Source organism: Giraffa tippelskirchi, chromosome 1, assembly GCF_054371585.1.
Source record: "Giraffa tippelskirchi isolate mGirTip1 chromosome 1, T2T-mGirTip1v1.2.pri, whole genome shotgun sequence".
In the NCBI taxonomy this organism is placed as follows: domain Eukaryota; kingdom Metazoa; phylum Chordata; class Mammalia; order Artiodactyla; family Giraffidae; genus Giraffa; species Giraffa tippelskirchi.
This window is the reverse complement of record NC_137275.1, coordinates 65532274-65548030: the sequence shown is the minus strand read 5'-3', so window position 1 is coordinate 65548030 and position 15757 is coordinate 65532274. Positions and strand designations below refer to the sequence as shown.

The following is a 15757-nucleotide window of genomic DNA, read 5'->3' as shown; positions in this document are numbered from 1 at the left end:
AACTTCAATCCATGAACATGGATTTCCATTTACTTATTTAGATCTTTAAAATTATCTTTTAACAATATTTTGTAGTTTTCAGAGTATAAGAACAGCTTTCCTTCTGTTAAATTTATTCCTAAGTATTTTATTCTTTTTAATGCTAATGAAATCTTTGTCTCAACTGATTTTTTTATATTCTTTACTGTCAATCATTTTTAAAATATTTTATTTATTTGGCTGTGCCAGGTCTTGGCATATGGTATCTAGTTCCCTGACCAGGGGCCTGACTCAGGCCCCCGTATTGGGAGCACAAAGTCTTTGCTGCTGGACTACCAAAGAAGTCCCAGAAAGACAACTTATTTTTGAATACTGACTTTGTATCCTGCAAACTTGCTAAACTTGTATATTAGTTCTAATGCATTTTTAGTGGAATCCTTAGAATTCTCTATATATACAATCCTATCATTTGTAAATAGAGACATTTTTCATTCTTCTTTTCAACCTGGATACCCTTTATTTAATTTTCTTGCCAAATTGCTTGGGTAGCATCTCCAGTACAAGGTTGAATACAAGTGATCCTAATGGAAATCTTTGTCTTCTTACTCACATTAGTGGGAAAATATCAGTCTTTATGTTTAAAAATGACATTGATTCTGGATTTTTCATAGATGCCTTTATCAGGTTGAGGAAGCTCCCTTCTATTCCTACTTTGTTCAGTGTTTGCTGGAATTCTGTTGAGCATTTGTGTTTATATTTAGGGTCTGTTGGCTTCTTTTCTTGTGATGGACTTGGTGAATTATTTTTTAAAATAATAAATATAGCAAAAAAAATCCACAAGAGTATTAGGTCTTCTCTCTGCCTCAGCTACCTATCCTTAGCCACTCACTGTTACTAGTTCATATGACTGATTTACATATATATATATGTATATGTAATATTACTGGCTTTTTAAAAATAAATCTTTTTGCATTCTTTAGAATTTATATTTTTATAAATAATTTTTAAAATTATAATCTGATACTCTGCGTATTCAGTTCAGTTGCTCAGTCATGTCCGACTCTTTGCAACCCCATGAACCACAGCACACCAGGCCTCCTTGTCCATCACCAACTCCCGGAGTTTACCCAAACTCACGTCCATTGAGCCAGTGATGCCATCCAACCATCTCATCCTCTGTCGTCCCCTTCTCCTCTGAGTATATGACACAATATATTCTCTATCAGGTTGTAATAATAAAATAATTTAAATTTCTGTAGCAAAAAAGCCCAAACAAACCTCTCGAGCATAAATTCCACTTCTAGAAGTATAACTTGTGCAACTGATGGTCTCTGAGTCTCATCACTCAGAGAGCTTACCTGCGGCTTTGTCCTGAGGACTGACTGAGATGTTTGTGAGAAGGCTTGGGATGGTGTAGACTTAATCATATTATTGACATTTCACAAACTGCGTATCACAGTATACCTTTAAACAGAAAGTGGCTCTGCTGCATGTTAGATTGGCGTATGACTTTTAAAAAATCCTCTGTTTTATAAAACGGAGTACTTCTGTATGTCATCTGTTTTTCAGAAGTTTTCTTTCAGTTCTTAAGTCCTTTTCTTTGGCTTAGATTCTGTGATTTGTTTCCTATTTTGGAAACTTGGAAAGTACCATGCAAATAAAGATATAGCCTTGCTAGTTAAAAATAAAATACTTAGTGTTTGCTGGTGAAGGAAAATATGATGCTATGTAGGTAAAACTGCATGAAGAAAATCAGATTCACATTTCATAAGAACAGTTCTGGAGAACTTTAGACTTGAAAAAGCAAGAGCCAAATGTTCCTCCCAAACGATAGTTTATAACTCTCACTGAAGTCAAGTAATTCTGAGGGTAGAATTTAAGCCAAGGGTTTTGAAAGCTGGGAGAAAGGAAAACAACAAAAAAAAAAGCATGCATAAATTTCCACATCTTCTCAAAGTACTAAGAAGGGAGGCAATTTGCAGCTAAGATCTTGAGAAATGTTTTTTTTTCACTAGTGGGATACTATCTTAGTAACACCTTGATACAATTTATTTTACCTTCCACAGAATGCTAATCACGGTAGAATTTTGTTAAATGACCATTTAAGAGAAAAAAAAGTACATATAGGACAATACCAGTTGGAATATGGGAATCCCCCAGGCTCCTCTTTCATATAATTCTCCAGGCATGAATATTGGCGTGAGTAACCATTCCCTTCTCCAGGGGATCTTTCAACCCAGGGACAAACCTGGGTCTCCTGCATTGCAGGCAGATTCTTCACCGTCTGAGCCTCCAGGGAAGCCCCAATATGTACCAAGGAGCTGTTAAGGATTCCTTTACATAGAGTTTCTCTAATGCATTTTACAAATTAAATAAAATACATCATTATGAGACTGAGATGAAACTTTTCTATTTCTCCTATTGCACTGAATTAAATTTGTACTCAATATTTATTGATAGCTTACTTAAAAATTATCTTATTTTTTTTTCCTGCAGTCATTTCACAAGGTTTCTTCTTTAATTCCCATTTGTTGACATAACGACAATTGAATTTTTTTAATTAATTAAAATAAAAAATATCAACATACTGACATAATGGCAATTTTTAAAGTGACAATGTACAACTCTCATTATGATGTTCATGGGGATTCTCCATTGTCTTTGATAGCTGTCTTTGACAGAATTAGGTGTTTCATGAGATGGTAATTGTTTGGTATCTTTCACTAATTGTCACTGGTTGTTGAATAGACTGTTTCCAAAGTTGATCTTCTTGGTCCTTAGTCTATTTTGGACAAGGGTGCTAGCCACAAAGGTCATATCTGCAAGTTGATACTTATCATTACACTATCTCTGACACAAAATAACACAGATACAAAGAATAAACCCTTTGAGTAGGCTTTCTTTGAAAAACTTATAAAGGTCATTTATGCCCAAGGTTAATAGTAACTCAGGCCAGGGGAGAAAATGTAGGGGTCTTTTCTGCCCTATTGATTTGCTATAAAACCATACTCAAATTTTTACAAATAAATGTGCCAACCCAAATAAATACAATAAACTTATTTAAAGATAATTCTTGTCATTTAATTATCTATGTAATTACCTGATTTGACCTGTGCAACAGATCTCTAAGGCAGAGAGTCTTAGTCCATCTAATAGAAAAGAAAATTGAGCATTGTCATGGGTGGTAGAATTTCCTAAAGAAACAGCATTTACTGAGTACTTACTACCTCTCCAATTATTTCATGTAATATCTCAAATAATTTTCAAAATAGTTGTAAGCCATAGGTTTTACACTCCCCATTTGCACATAAGGAAAGGTTAGCTTGCCCAAAGTTAGCTAGCTGGCTAGTGGTGGAGGTAGGACTCAATGACAGAGTTAGTCCAATGCTTTTTTCCTTTCTACCCCAGCAGTTTTGCTAATTATGACTGTTCAACATTGATTCAACATGGAATCAAAAACCACAATATATGATATATAACAAAGTGGAACATTTAGAAAATCAAAACTCAAATACATTCTTTATACACAGGTAACTGTGGCTCAGCTGGTAAGGAATCCATCTGCAATGTGGGAGACCTGGGTTTGATCCCTGGGTTGGAAGATTCCCCTGGAGAAGGGAAAGGCTACCCACTCCAGTATTCTGACCTGGAGAATTCCATGGACTGTATAGTCCATGGGGTCGCAGAGTTGGACATGACTAAGCAACTTTCACTTTCACTTTTCACAACTCCAGTTCAGTTCAGTTCAGTCGCTCAGTTGTGTCTGACTCCTTGCAACCCCACGGACTGCAGCATGCTAGGCTTCCCTGTCCATCACCAACTTCTGGAGCCTACTCAAACTCATGTCCATCGAGTCAGTGATGCCATCCAACCATCTCATCCTCTGTCGGCTCCTTCTCCTCCCTCCTTCAATCTTACCCTGAAAGCCATCAAGGTCTTTTCCAGTGAGTCAGTTCTTTGCATCAGGTGGCCAATGGAGTTGCCTGGACTGAGTTGCCTGGAGTTGGACAGGACTGAGCAACTTTCACAACTAGAATTTTACAAATCATATAGTGGTGTTACTTTTTGTGTAGTTTTTTTTTCTTTTTTAAAGTACTTACTTGACTGTGCGAGGTCTTAGTTGTGGCATGCGGGATCTTTAGTTGTGACATGTGGCATCTAGTTTCCTGACCAGGGATCAAACCTGTATTGGAGTGTGGAGGCTTAGCCAGTGGACCACCAGGGAAGTCCTCATATAGATAGTGTTAACTTGCTTTATCTTCTTTATATTATAAAAAAAAAAAAGAAATTATATGACTTGTACACATTCTTCTTACCAAAGGTATATTTGATTCCATTTGCATTTCACATCATTAGAGTAAAGGGTTTATAATTTTTCTTCTTTCACCTTCTTGAAGTGCTGCATATGTTAAGCTTTGTTTTGTGTGCATGCATGCTAAGTCACTTTAGTCATGTCTGGGACTCTTTGTGACCCTTTGGACTGTAGCCTGCCAGGCTCCTTGTCCATGGGATTCTCTACCAGGCAAGAATACTGCAGTGGTTGCCATGCCCTCCTCAAGCTTTGCTTTACTTGGACCTAAAAAGAAAGAAAAAAGAAATTAAATTCCCAGGGCCAAAGAATCCTGTTTAAAATCAAACACAATTGGAAAGCAAAGGGTAAATATTTATTTTTGTTTCTCAAGTTCACCTTCCTGAAGCCTGCTCTGTGACTTACTTTCAGTGATCTCTTTATTTCTTTTAATTCTAGAATTAGAGTTTATTTTCCTTATAGACTTGCATAGTCTTTAAGGAAAATAAACTTTTTCTATCTCATATACATTTTATTAACCTTAACTAGCACACAATAGAAAATGAAAGGGATACTTTCATTAAAAAGGGAGGCATCAGGATGAATGAAAACCACGAGTTAAGAGACTTCTGTGAAGTAAAAGGCTTTCAATTTCTAACAAGAGTTATCAGGAAGATTTTCTTAGGCACACAGCCACTCCACAATCTGATCACATCAAGCCCTGCTTTACATCCTCAGAGGCTCTTGTTGGCCATCTACAGCAGGTTTCTTAACCTTTTTGAATATGTGAATTTTTTAGAAATTAAATAATAAAATGACGTTGCCATTTCTGAATGGATATGATAAAGAAATGAATTAACATCAATCTGGATAAAATCACCTCTATGTTTGGCTATTTTAACACTGATTATTGAAGCATTAAAGACATTTTGATATGCTTCACAAGAATTTTCATGAGATGAAGGCATTTTATGCATTTATTAAATAAAAAATAACAGTGATAAAAATGAACACTACTATAGCAACTATGTTACAGGTATCTTTCTATGTGCTTTCAACAGAACTAACACTTTGAATCCTCATGACAACCCTATGAATTAGCTGCTATTCTCTATTTTACAGGGGAGGAAACTGAGGTATTGATAGGTTAAATAGCTTGTCTCAGGTTCTACAGTTGGAACCCATGCAATGTGGCGCTAGAACCAGTATTCTCCATCATGGGGCTGCCTAGTAAAATTTTCAGTGTTCTGGTGTGTCTCATTAATATGAGTTGGTGTAACAATGTTGAAATGTCTGCTATGTTTAAACCACCAGAGCAAAACATGATCCCTTCACAAATGTGCTCATCTCATTGCCACTATTTGCTTCATGTATCTACTGGATATATACTGGTGCTGTGCTGTGCAGGGCTTAGTTGCTCTGTCGACCCCACGGACAGCAGCCTGCCTGTATATGGGGATTCTCCAGGCAAAAATACTGGAGTGGGTTGCCATGCCCTCCTCCAGGGGGATATATACTGAAACCCCCAAACTTATTCTTAATATTTAAATATTTCATTTATTGTTTTTAACCCAGAAACTATATGTCATTGCTCCTATTAATGTGAAACTCCTGAAGAAAGGTTACATCTAACTCCTACAACAAAGATTCTCAAAGCTTGATTGATGGACAATTTGCATTAGAATCCCTGACCAGTCTTCTTTGAAACGCCTATTCCTGGGCTCCGCCGCAGATTTACTTATTCAGAGTCTTAGGGAGTGGAACCCACCAACTTGTGAGGACCACCTTTTTATCAGGTCCTTCTAGTTACCCTGCCTAGGTTGTCTACCCCCACTTCTACATGCACCACCTGGAGTTCCCCTGAATACAAGATGCTCTTTCACACCTCAGAGCCTGAACATGCTGTTTCCTGTGCTTCTTATGCTTCCTCCTCTTACTGTCTTCTGAACTCCCACTCCACCAAGATTTAGTTCAAAAGTCATCTCTGCAAGGTTTCTCTGGGTCCATCAGGCAAGAGTTAGGTGCTTCTTCCTCTGTACCCCAATGCCATTAAACTCATACCTCCACCCTAAAATTACCCTGCAACTGGTCTGTGTACTCTATTACCTGGGGGGGGTCCCCTGAAGCCTCTGCACTACCCATCTTTGTAAACCACAAAAGATGATGTCTGACATGGAGTGGTAGGGACTCTGAACTTGCTGCTCGAATGGACTGTGAGTTCAATGTTACCAGATGACCGGGATTAAGTCCTGACAGTTCTGCAGTTCTTAATTCTACTGAGATGGTATTGTCATATACATCACTTCTTTTAGAAAATAATTTTCTAGCAGGTGGGAAAAAGAAAACACTTTGATCATTTTTTTCTTCTTGCACATTTATTCCCTTTCATTCCCCCCCTTTTAAAATGCTTTATATTTTGAAAAAAAATGTATGTGTGTTTCTGCAAAATTCAAAGGATCCAAGATAAGCCAGCTCTTCACCTGTATCCTCCAACAGTTGAGTTCCTTACAGCGAAGTAGTCATTATTAGTTTCTCGTGTATCCTTCCAGAACCCTTTTAGATACATATAGGCAAATAAGTATCATTTACCTATCATTATTTTGCACCTTGTTTTTTTAAACTTTGTGATCCTTCCACATAAGTACATAAAAAGCACCCTCTGCTTATTAACAAATGCATACTATTTTTTTCTAGGAATATATCAAGTTGTTTTTTTTTTTAAATAAATAAGACACCTTTTGATCGACATTTAGATTGTTACGGTATTCTCTACCATCACTAACGCTACAGTATGAAAGTGAAAGTGAAATTCGCTCAGTTGTGTCCGATTGTTTGCAATCCCATGGACTCTCCATGGAATTCTCCAGGCCAGAATACTGGAGTAGGTAGCCTTTCTCTTCTCCAGGGGATCTTCCTAACCCAGGGATCAAACCCAGGTCTCCCACATTGCAGGCGGATTCTTTACCAGCTAAGCCACAAGGGAAGACCAATGCTACACTATATGTACAGGTAATTTCACAAATGTGAATATATTCATAGGACAGATTTCTAGAATCATAGGACAGATTTCTAGAAACAGAGTTGTAGGATTAATAGGTAGAGATAAGTTTTATCAAAATGGTTTTCATAAAGATTATGATTCCCAGGTGATGCTAGTGGTAAAGAACCCACCTGCCAATGCAGGTTAGACGTAAGACATGTCGGTTCGATACCTGGGTTGGGAAGATCCCCTGGAGAAGGGAATGGCAATCCACTCTACTATTCTTGCCTGGAGAATCCCATGGACAGAGGAGCCTGGTGGGCTACAGTTCATAGGGTCACACAGAGTTGGACATGACTGAAATGACTCAGCACAGCATACCCATTTTCACCCCACTAGCAACAAATGAGAATGCCTGTTTCTTTACATCCTGCCAATAGTGTTTTCTTTCCTGGTGGTGGTGGTGGTTTAGTCGCTAAGTTGTGTCTGACTCTCGCGACCCCATGGACTGTAGCTTGCCAGGCTCCTCTATCCATGGGATTCTCTAGGCAAGAATACTGAAGTGGGTTGCCATTTCCTTCTCCAGGAGATCTTCCTAACCCAGGAATTAAACACAGGTCTCCTGCATTGCAGGCAGATTCTTTACTGACTGAGCTACGAGGGAAGCTAAAATGGAGAGTAAAGGAAACACTTCAAGTAAGTGTAGGCACAACTACTGGCCTAACTCAAGAGTAAGACTTGTTTTTTTGCAAAAAGTTAACACAGGTGTTTGCTCTACAGGCCTTCCCCAGGTAAGATGGCACTGGGGTATTCATTACTGGTCTAGCCTCGATATTCTTTTGAAGCTTAGAAGGCTTAGTGAGTCTTCAGAATAATTTCTAACCTATTCTAGAAGTGGAAGACATCCTATTCATTCTACAAATACTTACTGAGCATCTATCCTGCAGTAGGCATTGTTCTGATGGCTGAGGTATGAACAATAAACAAAATAGACAAAAGTCCCTGCTCACATTAAGATTATAATGGGGGGAGGTAGGCAGATAATAGACACAATACACAGATCTGATGTATGGTATGTTAGTTTACAATAGGACCATGGGAAAAATAAAGAGGGAACAGGGAGTAAGAAGAGTTACTTTTGTGAAGGGTGGTCATGGAAGGGCTCACTGAGAAGGTGACATTTAAGCAAAGACCTGAAAGCAGTAAAGGAAGGATCTATAGGGCATCTAGGGAAAGGAGCAAAGACAGGAGTTGAGGGTGTGCCTGATGCATCCTAGGAACACAAGGAACGATGCTGGTTGGCTCTCAATGAGCAAGGGGAAGAGATGAGGTCGAGGTTTGGGGTTTGGGCAGTAGGCCTCATAGGAAAGAAGGAAAGCCATTGGAGAGTTCTAGAGAGTTACACTGAATTGTCTGAGAACAGACTGAGAAAAGGCAAAATGGATGAAGGCAGAACCAGTTATTAGACTTCCTGGACACCAGGTGAGAAATAGAGATGGGTTAGACTGGGCCTGTTGCCATAGAGGTGTGGATGTGTTTGGACTGTGAGTCTATCCTGAAGGTGGAGCCAGCAAGATTTTGTTAGGTTGAATGTTGGATGTGAGAAGGAAAGGAAGTGAGAATGACTCCAGGGTTCTTGGCTTAAATGGAAGGATGGAACATCATTTACTAGGACGGGGAAAGAATACAGGTAGAGCATGTATTAGGGTGAATGGGAGTTGTAATTTGAGTTACCATGGTTACCAAGGCTTTCTGTGGCTAGGGCTCTTAGACGGCAATGGTTCCAGATCAGATGAAAAGCCTAGACCAGACCATGACTGTGATGCCTTCTTGGGATAAAGGCTTGATTCCTTTGAAGGAATGTGTGCCCACCGGCACTGTTCTCTTGAAGCAAGCCTAATCCAAATTAGCTTTGCACTGTGATACCGCATTAAAGACTCTTAAATTTTCTCTTTCCCTTTGCGAACTACTTAATCAAAGGAATAGGCAAATGTGCATGCACACACACAACTAATAACCTTGAAAACAACTCAAAAACTTGATTTCTTGTCCACGGTATAAGCACAATATGAACTCTGTATGAGAGAAGTCACTGTTTTCCCAAATTCAAAAACTCAATTTAATTTTTCATTTGTGGGTCTACGATGTCATTAAGACACCAGTTCCGAGATAATGCCAGGCTAGATTGGTACAGAAACCACACGAAGACAATCTCAAAAGTGCCTGATTGAAGAATCTAAACAGGAATTCACTGGACAAATAATCTAAAAGGAAGGAATACACTTAAAAGAGCTGTGACTAAAGCACCTGATAAAACGATATCCAAAATTCGAAATGAATATTTCAACAAACACATAAAAAGGTGAAGGAAAGCAAAACCAGTAAGTCATATAAGTGGAGAAAAGAAAAAAAAAAGGAACAGAAACTAATACATAGGGATTACTTCAAAAGGCTAAAAAGAGATTAGACTCTGCGACCTCATGGACTGCAGCCCTCCAGGCTCCTCTGTCCAAGGGATTCTCCAGGCAAGAACTCTGTAGTAGGTAGCTATTCCCTTCTCCAAGCGAATTTCCCGACTCAGGGATCCAACGGGGGTCTCCTGCATTGCAGGCTGATTCTTTACCGTCTGAGCCAGCAGGGAAGCCCAAAAAAGATTAGGGGGAAGAAAATTTTAAAATGCCTCCTTGAATGGGAGGCAAAATCTATACAAGTGTACAACGTCAGAGCACAGAGAGCAGCACTTTTTCCCTGGCTAACAAGCAAGACCAGCGAGTACCTCAGAAAGAAAACAACCAACTGCTAGCATAGAGTAGCTAAGGGAATCCAAAGCAAGTAAAGTGGTGGCCAGACTGGGTGACTCAGAGGCATGACTCAAACGCGACACTGGGGGCTGTCAGCTCCCAGAGGCCGGGGGCGCGGCGTCAAACACATTTTAGGAAAGTACCATGCGCGTGGAGGGCGGCAGGAAACCTCCCCGGGGACCGGCCTAGGGCTCCTCCTGCCCTCGAGTCTGACCTCTTACCATCCGCACCAGGAGGAGTTTCTAATCTCCAGGCTTCCCCTTCTTTTAGAATCCTCCCCTCCACCACCCCCACTTTCCTTCCACAAAGCGTCACGCGGCGTGTGTGTGCGAGACGTCGAGCCCCTCCCAGCCGGCCTCCGCCCTCCGCTCCCCGCCACGCGCCCCCCGGCCCCGCCTCCTCGGCGAGCCGCTCCCTTCCCACCCCGCCCGCCGCCCGGGCACGCGCGGCACGAACAGCACTGGGAGCTGCGCTAGACAAACACCTGTCCTGCCTGGGCCCCGCGAGATTTGGGGCCAAAGCATAGACAACAGTGGGCGCGTTCTCGCGAGGTTTAGGAAATTTCCCACGGCCCGTGTTGTGTCTGAATCGAGTAGTGGAAGGCGGTGGGAAGGAGGTGTAGCGTGAGACGGGGCTGCCCGCATTGGGCACATGCGCAGTGCCGCTCGCGCGTGCCGCGCCAATCCTGCAGCGCCTTCAGCAGGTTTCGGGCTGTGGATTCCAGTTCTCCGGGTTTTGGGGCTCCCTGCGGGAGGCAGTGCTGGATCTGGGAATCTCTAGGAATTGAAAGGGCAAAGCGGGTAGGGGGGGAAGAAAGGGGTGCTGCAGGTTGGGAGGTCGGGTAGGGTTCGAGTCCTGCACCTTTCTTGTATGACCAGATGGGCCAGATTTGCTTGGGGGCTTCCCGGTTTAGGTCGCCTGCGATACACTTTGGGCAGCGAGCTGCGTCCTTCACTGTGCCAGGCCCACGGGAGGACCTTGTCGGGGTCTGTCCCCGTATACCACCCGGGTTCACAGACATCTTGGGTCTGCGATGAGGTCCTGGGGAGGTTTACAAGACAGGTAGCTCCCTGCCCAGGCAGAACCTCTGAGTTATGTGCTGGCTGGGGGAGTGGTGGCTTTCAATTACAGTACAGTTTTCACCTCTGGAGAAAGCTTCGCAGCGCTCCGGCGTCTGTATGCAAGGTGGACACAGTAGTGGTGACTTTGCCAGAGGCCTTGGCCTGACCTTATTTCACACCCAAGGAAAAGAAAGCTAAGGCAATAGAGTTCAACCTCAAAAAAGTTTTTCATTTACAGAGCTCTGATGGTTCGGACCACGTTGTGATCTTGTCTGTCTGCTACCCAGGGGGTCGAATGAACTAAGTTCCTGGTTTGTTACTCCTCCGAACTCCAGGCATCTTTGTAGCTCCAGTACCTAACGCTGACATTACCATAAAGAAGGCGTCCAATGAACGTGTGAATGAATGAACAGGGCTGGGAACTAAACTGAGCGGGAAGCCACTTGGAAAACACCCATTTGAGGAGGTGTTTCATCTAGGCCTGTGAAACGCGGCAGATTTTCCCAGGACCCCTCCTCTCTACCCCGGGCTCCGCCTCCTGACCCCTCCATTCCCCGTCCCCCTGTAATCCCCTCCGGTTTTCCTCAGTCTCCACGTACGTCCCTCAGGGCGCGTCCCAAAACCCGGATAACCGGAGCGCTCCCCATGGACCAGATGGAGGGTTCGCCTGCGGAGGAGCCGCCTGCGCATGCTCCATCGCTTGGGTAGGTTTCCAGGGAAGGCAGCGAGCTGGATCCCCTAAGCTGTTGGCGGCGCGAGGCGTCTGGCTCTTTGCGACTGCTGCGAGGGGAAAAGGAGCGCGGGGGCTGGGTGGAATCGAGGAGTGAGGAAAAAGGGAAGGGGCGGGGGAGAGGGACCAGGGAAAGCGTCGGGGGAATCTCGCGAGGGTTGGAGTTTTGGCGAGAGTTTGTGGAAGATGGCGCCTGTTGTGACAGGGTAAGTCTTGGGGAATCCGAGCGCAGGGAACCGGGAAAGTTGCGGGCGTCCAGCAGCCCGCGGCGGGCGGCGGGTTCGAGGGCCGCGGCACGCTTGGCGTCCGGGAGCCGCGGGGGCGGTGTCGCGTGCGCCGAACGTGGCGGCGGCGGCGTGTGGCCGTGCGCTGCCCGCTCTGCGCCGCCGTGGCTCGGGCTCCGGCGCGTGAGGGCGGGCGGCGGCGGCGGCGAGGCTGGCGGGTGCAGGCGTGAGTGCGGCCAGGAGCGCGGGGCCCGCGGGCGCTGTGCCCGCCGCGCGCCTTCCGCGCCGCCGCTCGCCGGCCCTGCCTCCCAGCCCCGCGCAGCTTTGTTCCTCGGGGCCGTCGTCGCCGTCTCGCCGTCTCGCCGGGCTGGTGCCCCCAGTCCCGTGCGCTTTGTCTTTCCCTGCTGCCCCCCGCTACTCTCTACCCCCGGCCCTTTGTTTCGCCGCTCTGGGCGCTTTGTCCGACCCGTCGCTCCCCGCGTCCTTTCTCCCTCTCCTCCCCTCAGCTGTCCTTCCTCCCGGACCCCTTTGTTGTCCCCCTCTCTATTCGGTAGCTTAGTGACCTGCCACAGCCCAGGCACCAGAATTCTATCTTTCAATTTTTATTGCATTATTTCTTTCGAGCGTTTCCCTCTCACCTTTCTGCTTGGTCCGTGATTACCCCCGGAGGCTTTGTCTCCCCCATCCAGTGGCTTATTTGCTTGGCACCCCCTTCACCTCCCATCATCGGTTGATTTATCCACTGCCCACAGTGTTTGTCGGCTGAACTGTCTCAGTCCCGGGGACTCCATCTGGTGTTTCTACCAGAAGACAGAACCTACGGTTTGTTGTTGTTTTTGTGGATCTCAAAGATGCTTGGGGATATTTAGTTTCTTCCTCGGCACTCCTCCTCTCCGGCACCCTTTTCTCTCGGGATTGCGTGCACACCTCCCTGCCACCCCTTTCTCTCGGATTACAGTGTCTGCAGTTTTCTTCGCGGTCTCTTTGGGAGCCTGGTTGTTTTGCTTGGAAAAAGTAGCGCTGGAAAAAGATCTTGGTCTCTTGATTATCATCACCACCCCCCCCCCGCCCCCGCCACCGCTAGGTTTCTGACGGCCTAGGCCAAGGGCGGCTGTCGTAGCTTTGCATCTGGATTAGCTGAGGGTGTTGTAGAGGCGCAAGGTGTATTTTTCTGTTGATGTGGGAGAATACTTTCAGTTTTCATGTTGGATATTCATTTGGTGTGTGCGTAGCAGTTGAGTGCATTTTCGTGTTGAAAAACTTGTGAATGCTGGGGTGGAGAATTTCAGCATTTTCAAGATTCTAGATCTAGAGTTCAGTTATTTTACTAGTAACTCCTACTTTGCAAGGAAAAAGGGAGGAAATTTTGCTGCTTGGGAATTTGATACATCTGTTTTACCTTTTCTTAATTTTTAGATAGTTTACAGTTATGTGCTTTTGCCTCTAGATTTATGACAGCCCTTCTGCCTCATTGAAGTTGAAATGAGGAAAGCGCTTAAGAGTGCTGTTTGGGTTGATGAATACTGCTTCTAGAATCTGGTGGAATGCATTCATCAAATGCAGTTAAAAGACATTTAAGTGATAATCTTTAAGGTAAAAGGGCGTCTAGTGTTAAAAGAGCTTTAATTTGTTAAGAATGCTTATTGTTATGGAAATATTAAAAGCTTGGAGTTTTGTGTGGGAGTTGGGGAAAGGTGGTCTGGTGTACTTAAATGTTGCCTAAATATTCTGGTGCTGGAATAATAGGTATTAGATTTTGCAGTGTTACTCGACTGAATATACTGTTCAGGACACTGTCCCCCCCACTAGTTGATCATTACTTTAGAAGATATGTTATCTATAAAATCATTTGGGGTGTCTTTTCATTTATAAACCACGAGAAGTGCTTCTAGTAGAGGATATACACGTGTGAGGAAAATTGGTACTGTGGAAAGCATTTTTTTTAAGGCTGTGATTAGAATTAGTTTGAATTAGTTTAATTTTAATTAATTGAAAATCACTTTGCATAATTGATATGTGAGGCTTGTGTGAAAATTTGCAGTCTGGGTTCCATGAGTGGATTCCACCAACAATCATTTTGTCTCCCTTATTTGTTCCTAGTGCAAACTCATTCTATTGAAGGTAAAATCTTGAGCGCACACTGTTTCTGACTGTAAGCAAAGTGTAAATGGCTTGTATTAATGGAAGGTATTTTGCTCTGACTTGTGCAGATGAGAATGAGAACACAAACATCATAAAAGCAACTTTAAAAAATCAAGTTGTGTTTTTTTGTTTCTAAGTTGTCTAAGACCTTTATTTCGTGACCAAATCAAACAGCACCTTTATTAAATTAAATCAAACAGCAGCATATTTAGAAACATACAGCATGAGTTGTGATTGGGAAACTTTCATTCATATTATTGACTATTAAAGCTTTAAATTTATTGTGCATGCAAATTGCAGATGGGCTGTAGAGTATATTTTCAGGAAAAAGTATGACAGACTCACTCAGAGTACTTTCACAACTATTCTAAGACGGTTTTTAAATAGGTTTAAAACTTACCTATTGTTCTGTACCAGCAGATTTCTATCAGTATCTTAAGTGGCTAAGATAAAAAGTAATTTGGTGAGAAGGGGAAGCCACTCTTGCCGGCTGTAATTCATTAAATAATCTTTGCCACTCTTGATGGACAAAGTATTAGGGGGAAAATGGTGTTTAAAAGTTCTTGCAAATCTTAATTGTAGTATTCGGTCATTTTTAAAGATGTATTTTAAAAACGTAGGACTTGGCTTTAAAGTATTATTTTATATTTTGCTTCCTCCTAGTATGAAATCTCTTGTTATTTCAACTAGGGGCAGTATTTTCTCATGGATTGACTAAAAGTTGTTATTTTTGGCATCTGGCTTTGTGATTATTTCCAAGTTACTCTGCTTCCCCTGGGCCAATTTCCTAACTATGTAGTAAAATGGGAATTGTAGTAACTTGCCACATCTGCACAGGACTACTGTGCCTTAGGATTTGCAGATGAAAGGTGTGGCTGAAAATCTAGGAATTCTTACTGGAATAAGCTGACGTGAAGTATGTCACATTTTATAGAAAATCATGTAGAAGGTTATGAACTAAGTTCTTGGGAAATCACAGTGGTGATAGTGGGATGAAAAACCCCTGAATATGTACTATAGTTTGGGTAGTAAAATCGATACTTTCTTTCTTTTTTTTTTTTTAAAAAGGGACAGGGATAAGTAAAACAAATTACAGAGTGGGGTGTGTGTGTGTGTGTTGTGTAAGAGACTGAATATCTGTCAGACTCAAATGTAATAACACATTTAAAATTGTGAGATGCTTTTCCTCTGTTGATTTGTTTTCTGTACGTGGTAATTTTTTAAAATGGTAGCACAAAATGTTTTCACTAGATTCTAGGCCAGAATGTTAATAGTAACAACTGATTTTCGGTATACCTGATATATTTTTTAACGCTTTGTCATTTACTCTCAATATTGTCCAACAAGCAGGACCTTAAGTTCGCACTTGACCTTTGGCCTAGGAAAGTCTTTTGCATTTGGGAGACACTGTAGATATTTATTGAACAAACAAAACCTGTTGCTTCTCTGTTCCTGGTAGATGATGTCACATCCCATTAGTTCTGCAAACCAAGTGTTCTCTCTAAAACTAACCCTTTACATTTAATCACTAAGAACTGATAATTTTCTCTCC

General features: G+C 42.6%; 1 protein-coding gene and 1 long non-coding RNA gene across 26 annotated transcripts in view; one reads left to right on the top strand and one right to left on the bottom strand.

The window, feature by feature from the left end:
• Window positions 1-10346, bottom strand: part of LOC145524543 (uncharacterized) — a 38415-nt gene extending 28069 nt beyond the window's left edge. The window contains exons 1-3 of one of the 2 annotated variants that reach the window (XR_014067652.1): window positions 10270-10344; window positions 4296-4555; window positions 4080-4162 (exon numbers count right to left, since the gene is read on the bottom strand). This is a non-coding gene — a long non-coding RNA (uncharacterized LOC145524543). Of the gene's footprint in view, window positions 1-4079; window positions 4163-4295; window positions 4556-10269 lie in introns of both variants that reach the window. The other variant, XR_014067676.1, reaches the window with a different exon arrangement.
• Window positions 1-15757, top strand: part of RBPJ (recombination signal binding protein for immunoglobulin kappa J region) — a 228212-nt gene that overhangs the window by 108672 nt on the left and 103783 nt on the right. For 4 of the 24 annotated variants that reach the window (XM_081534463.1, XM_081533513.1, XM_081534545.1 and 1 more), the window contains exon 1: window positions 12000-12045. The exons of 6 other annotated variants lie outside the window; for them this stretch is intronic. In XM_081534463.1, the coding sequence (XP_081390589.1) occupies window positions 12026-12045 (20 nt within the window). In that variant the 5' untranslated portion in view covers window positions 12000-12025. Of the gene's footprint in view, window positions 1-10627; window positions 10849-11333; window positions 11814-11999; window positions 12886-15757 lie in introns of those variants that run through there. 14 more of the 24 variants (XM_081534238.1, XM_081534643.1, XM_081533688.1 and 11 more) reach the window with 9 other exon arrangements.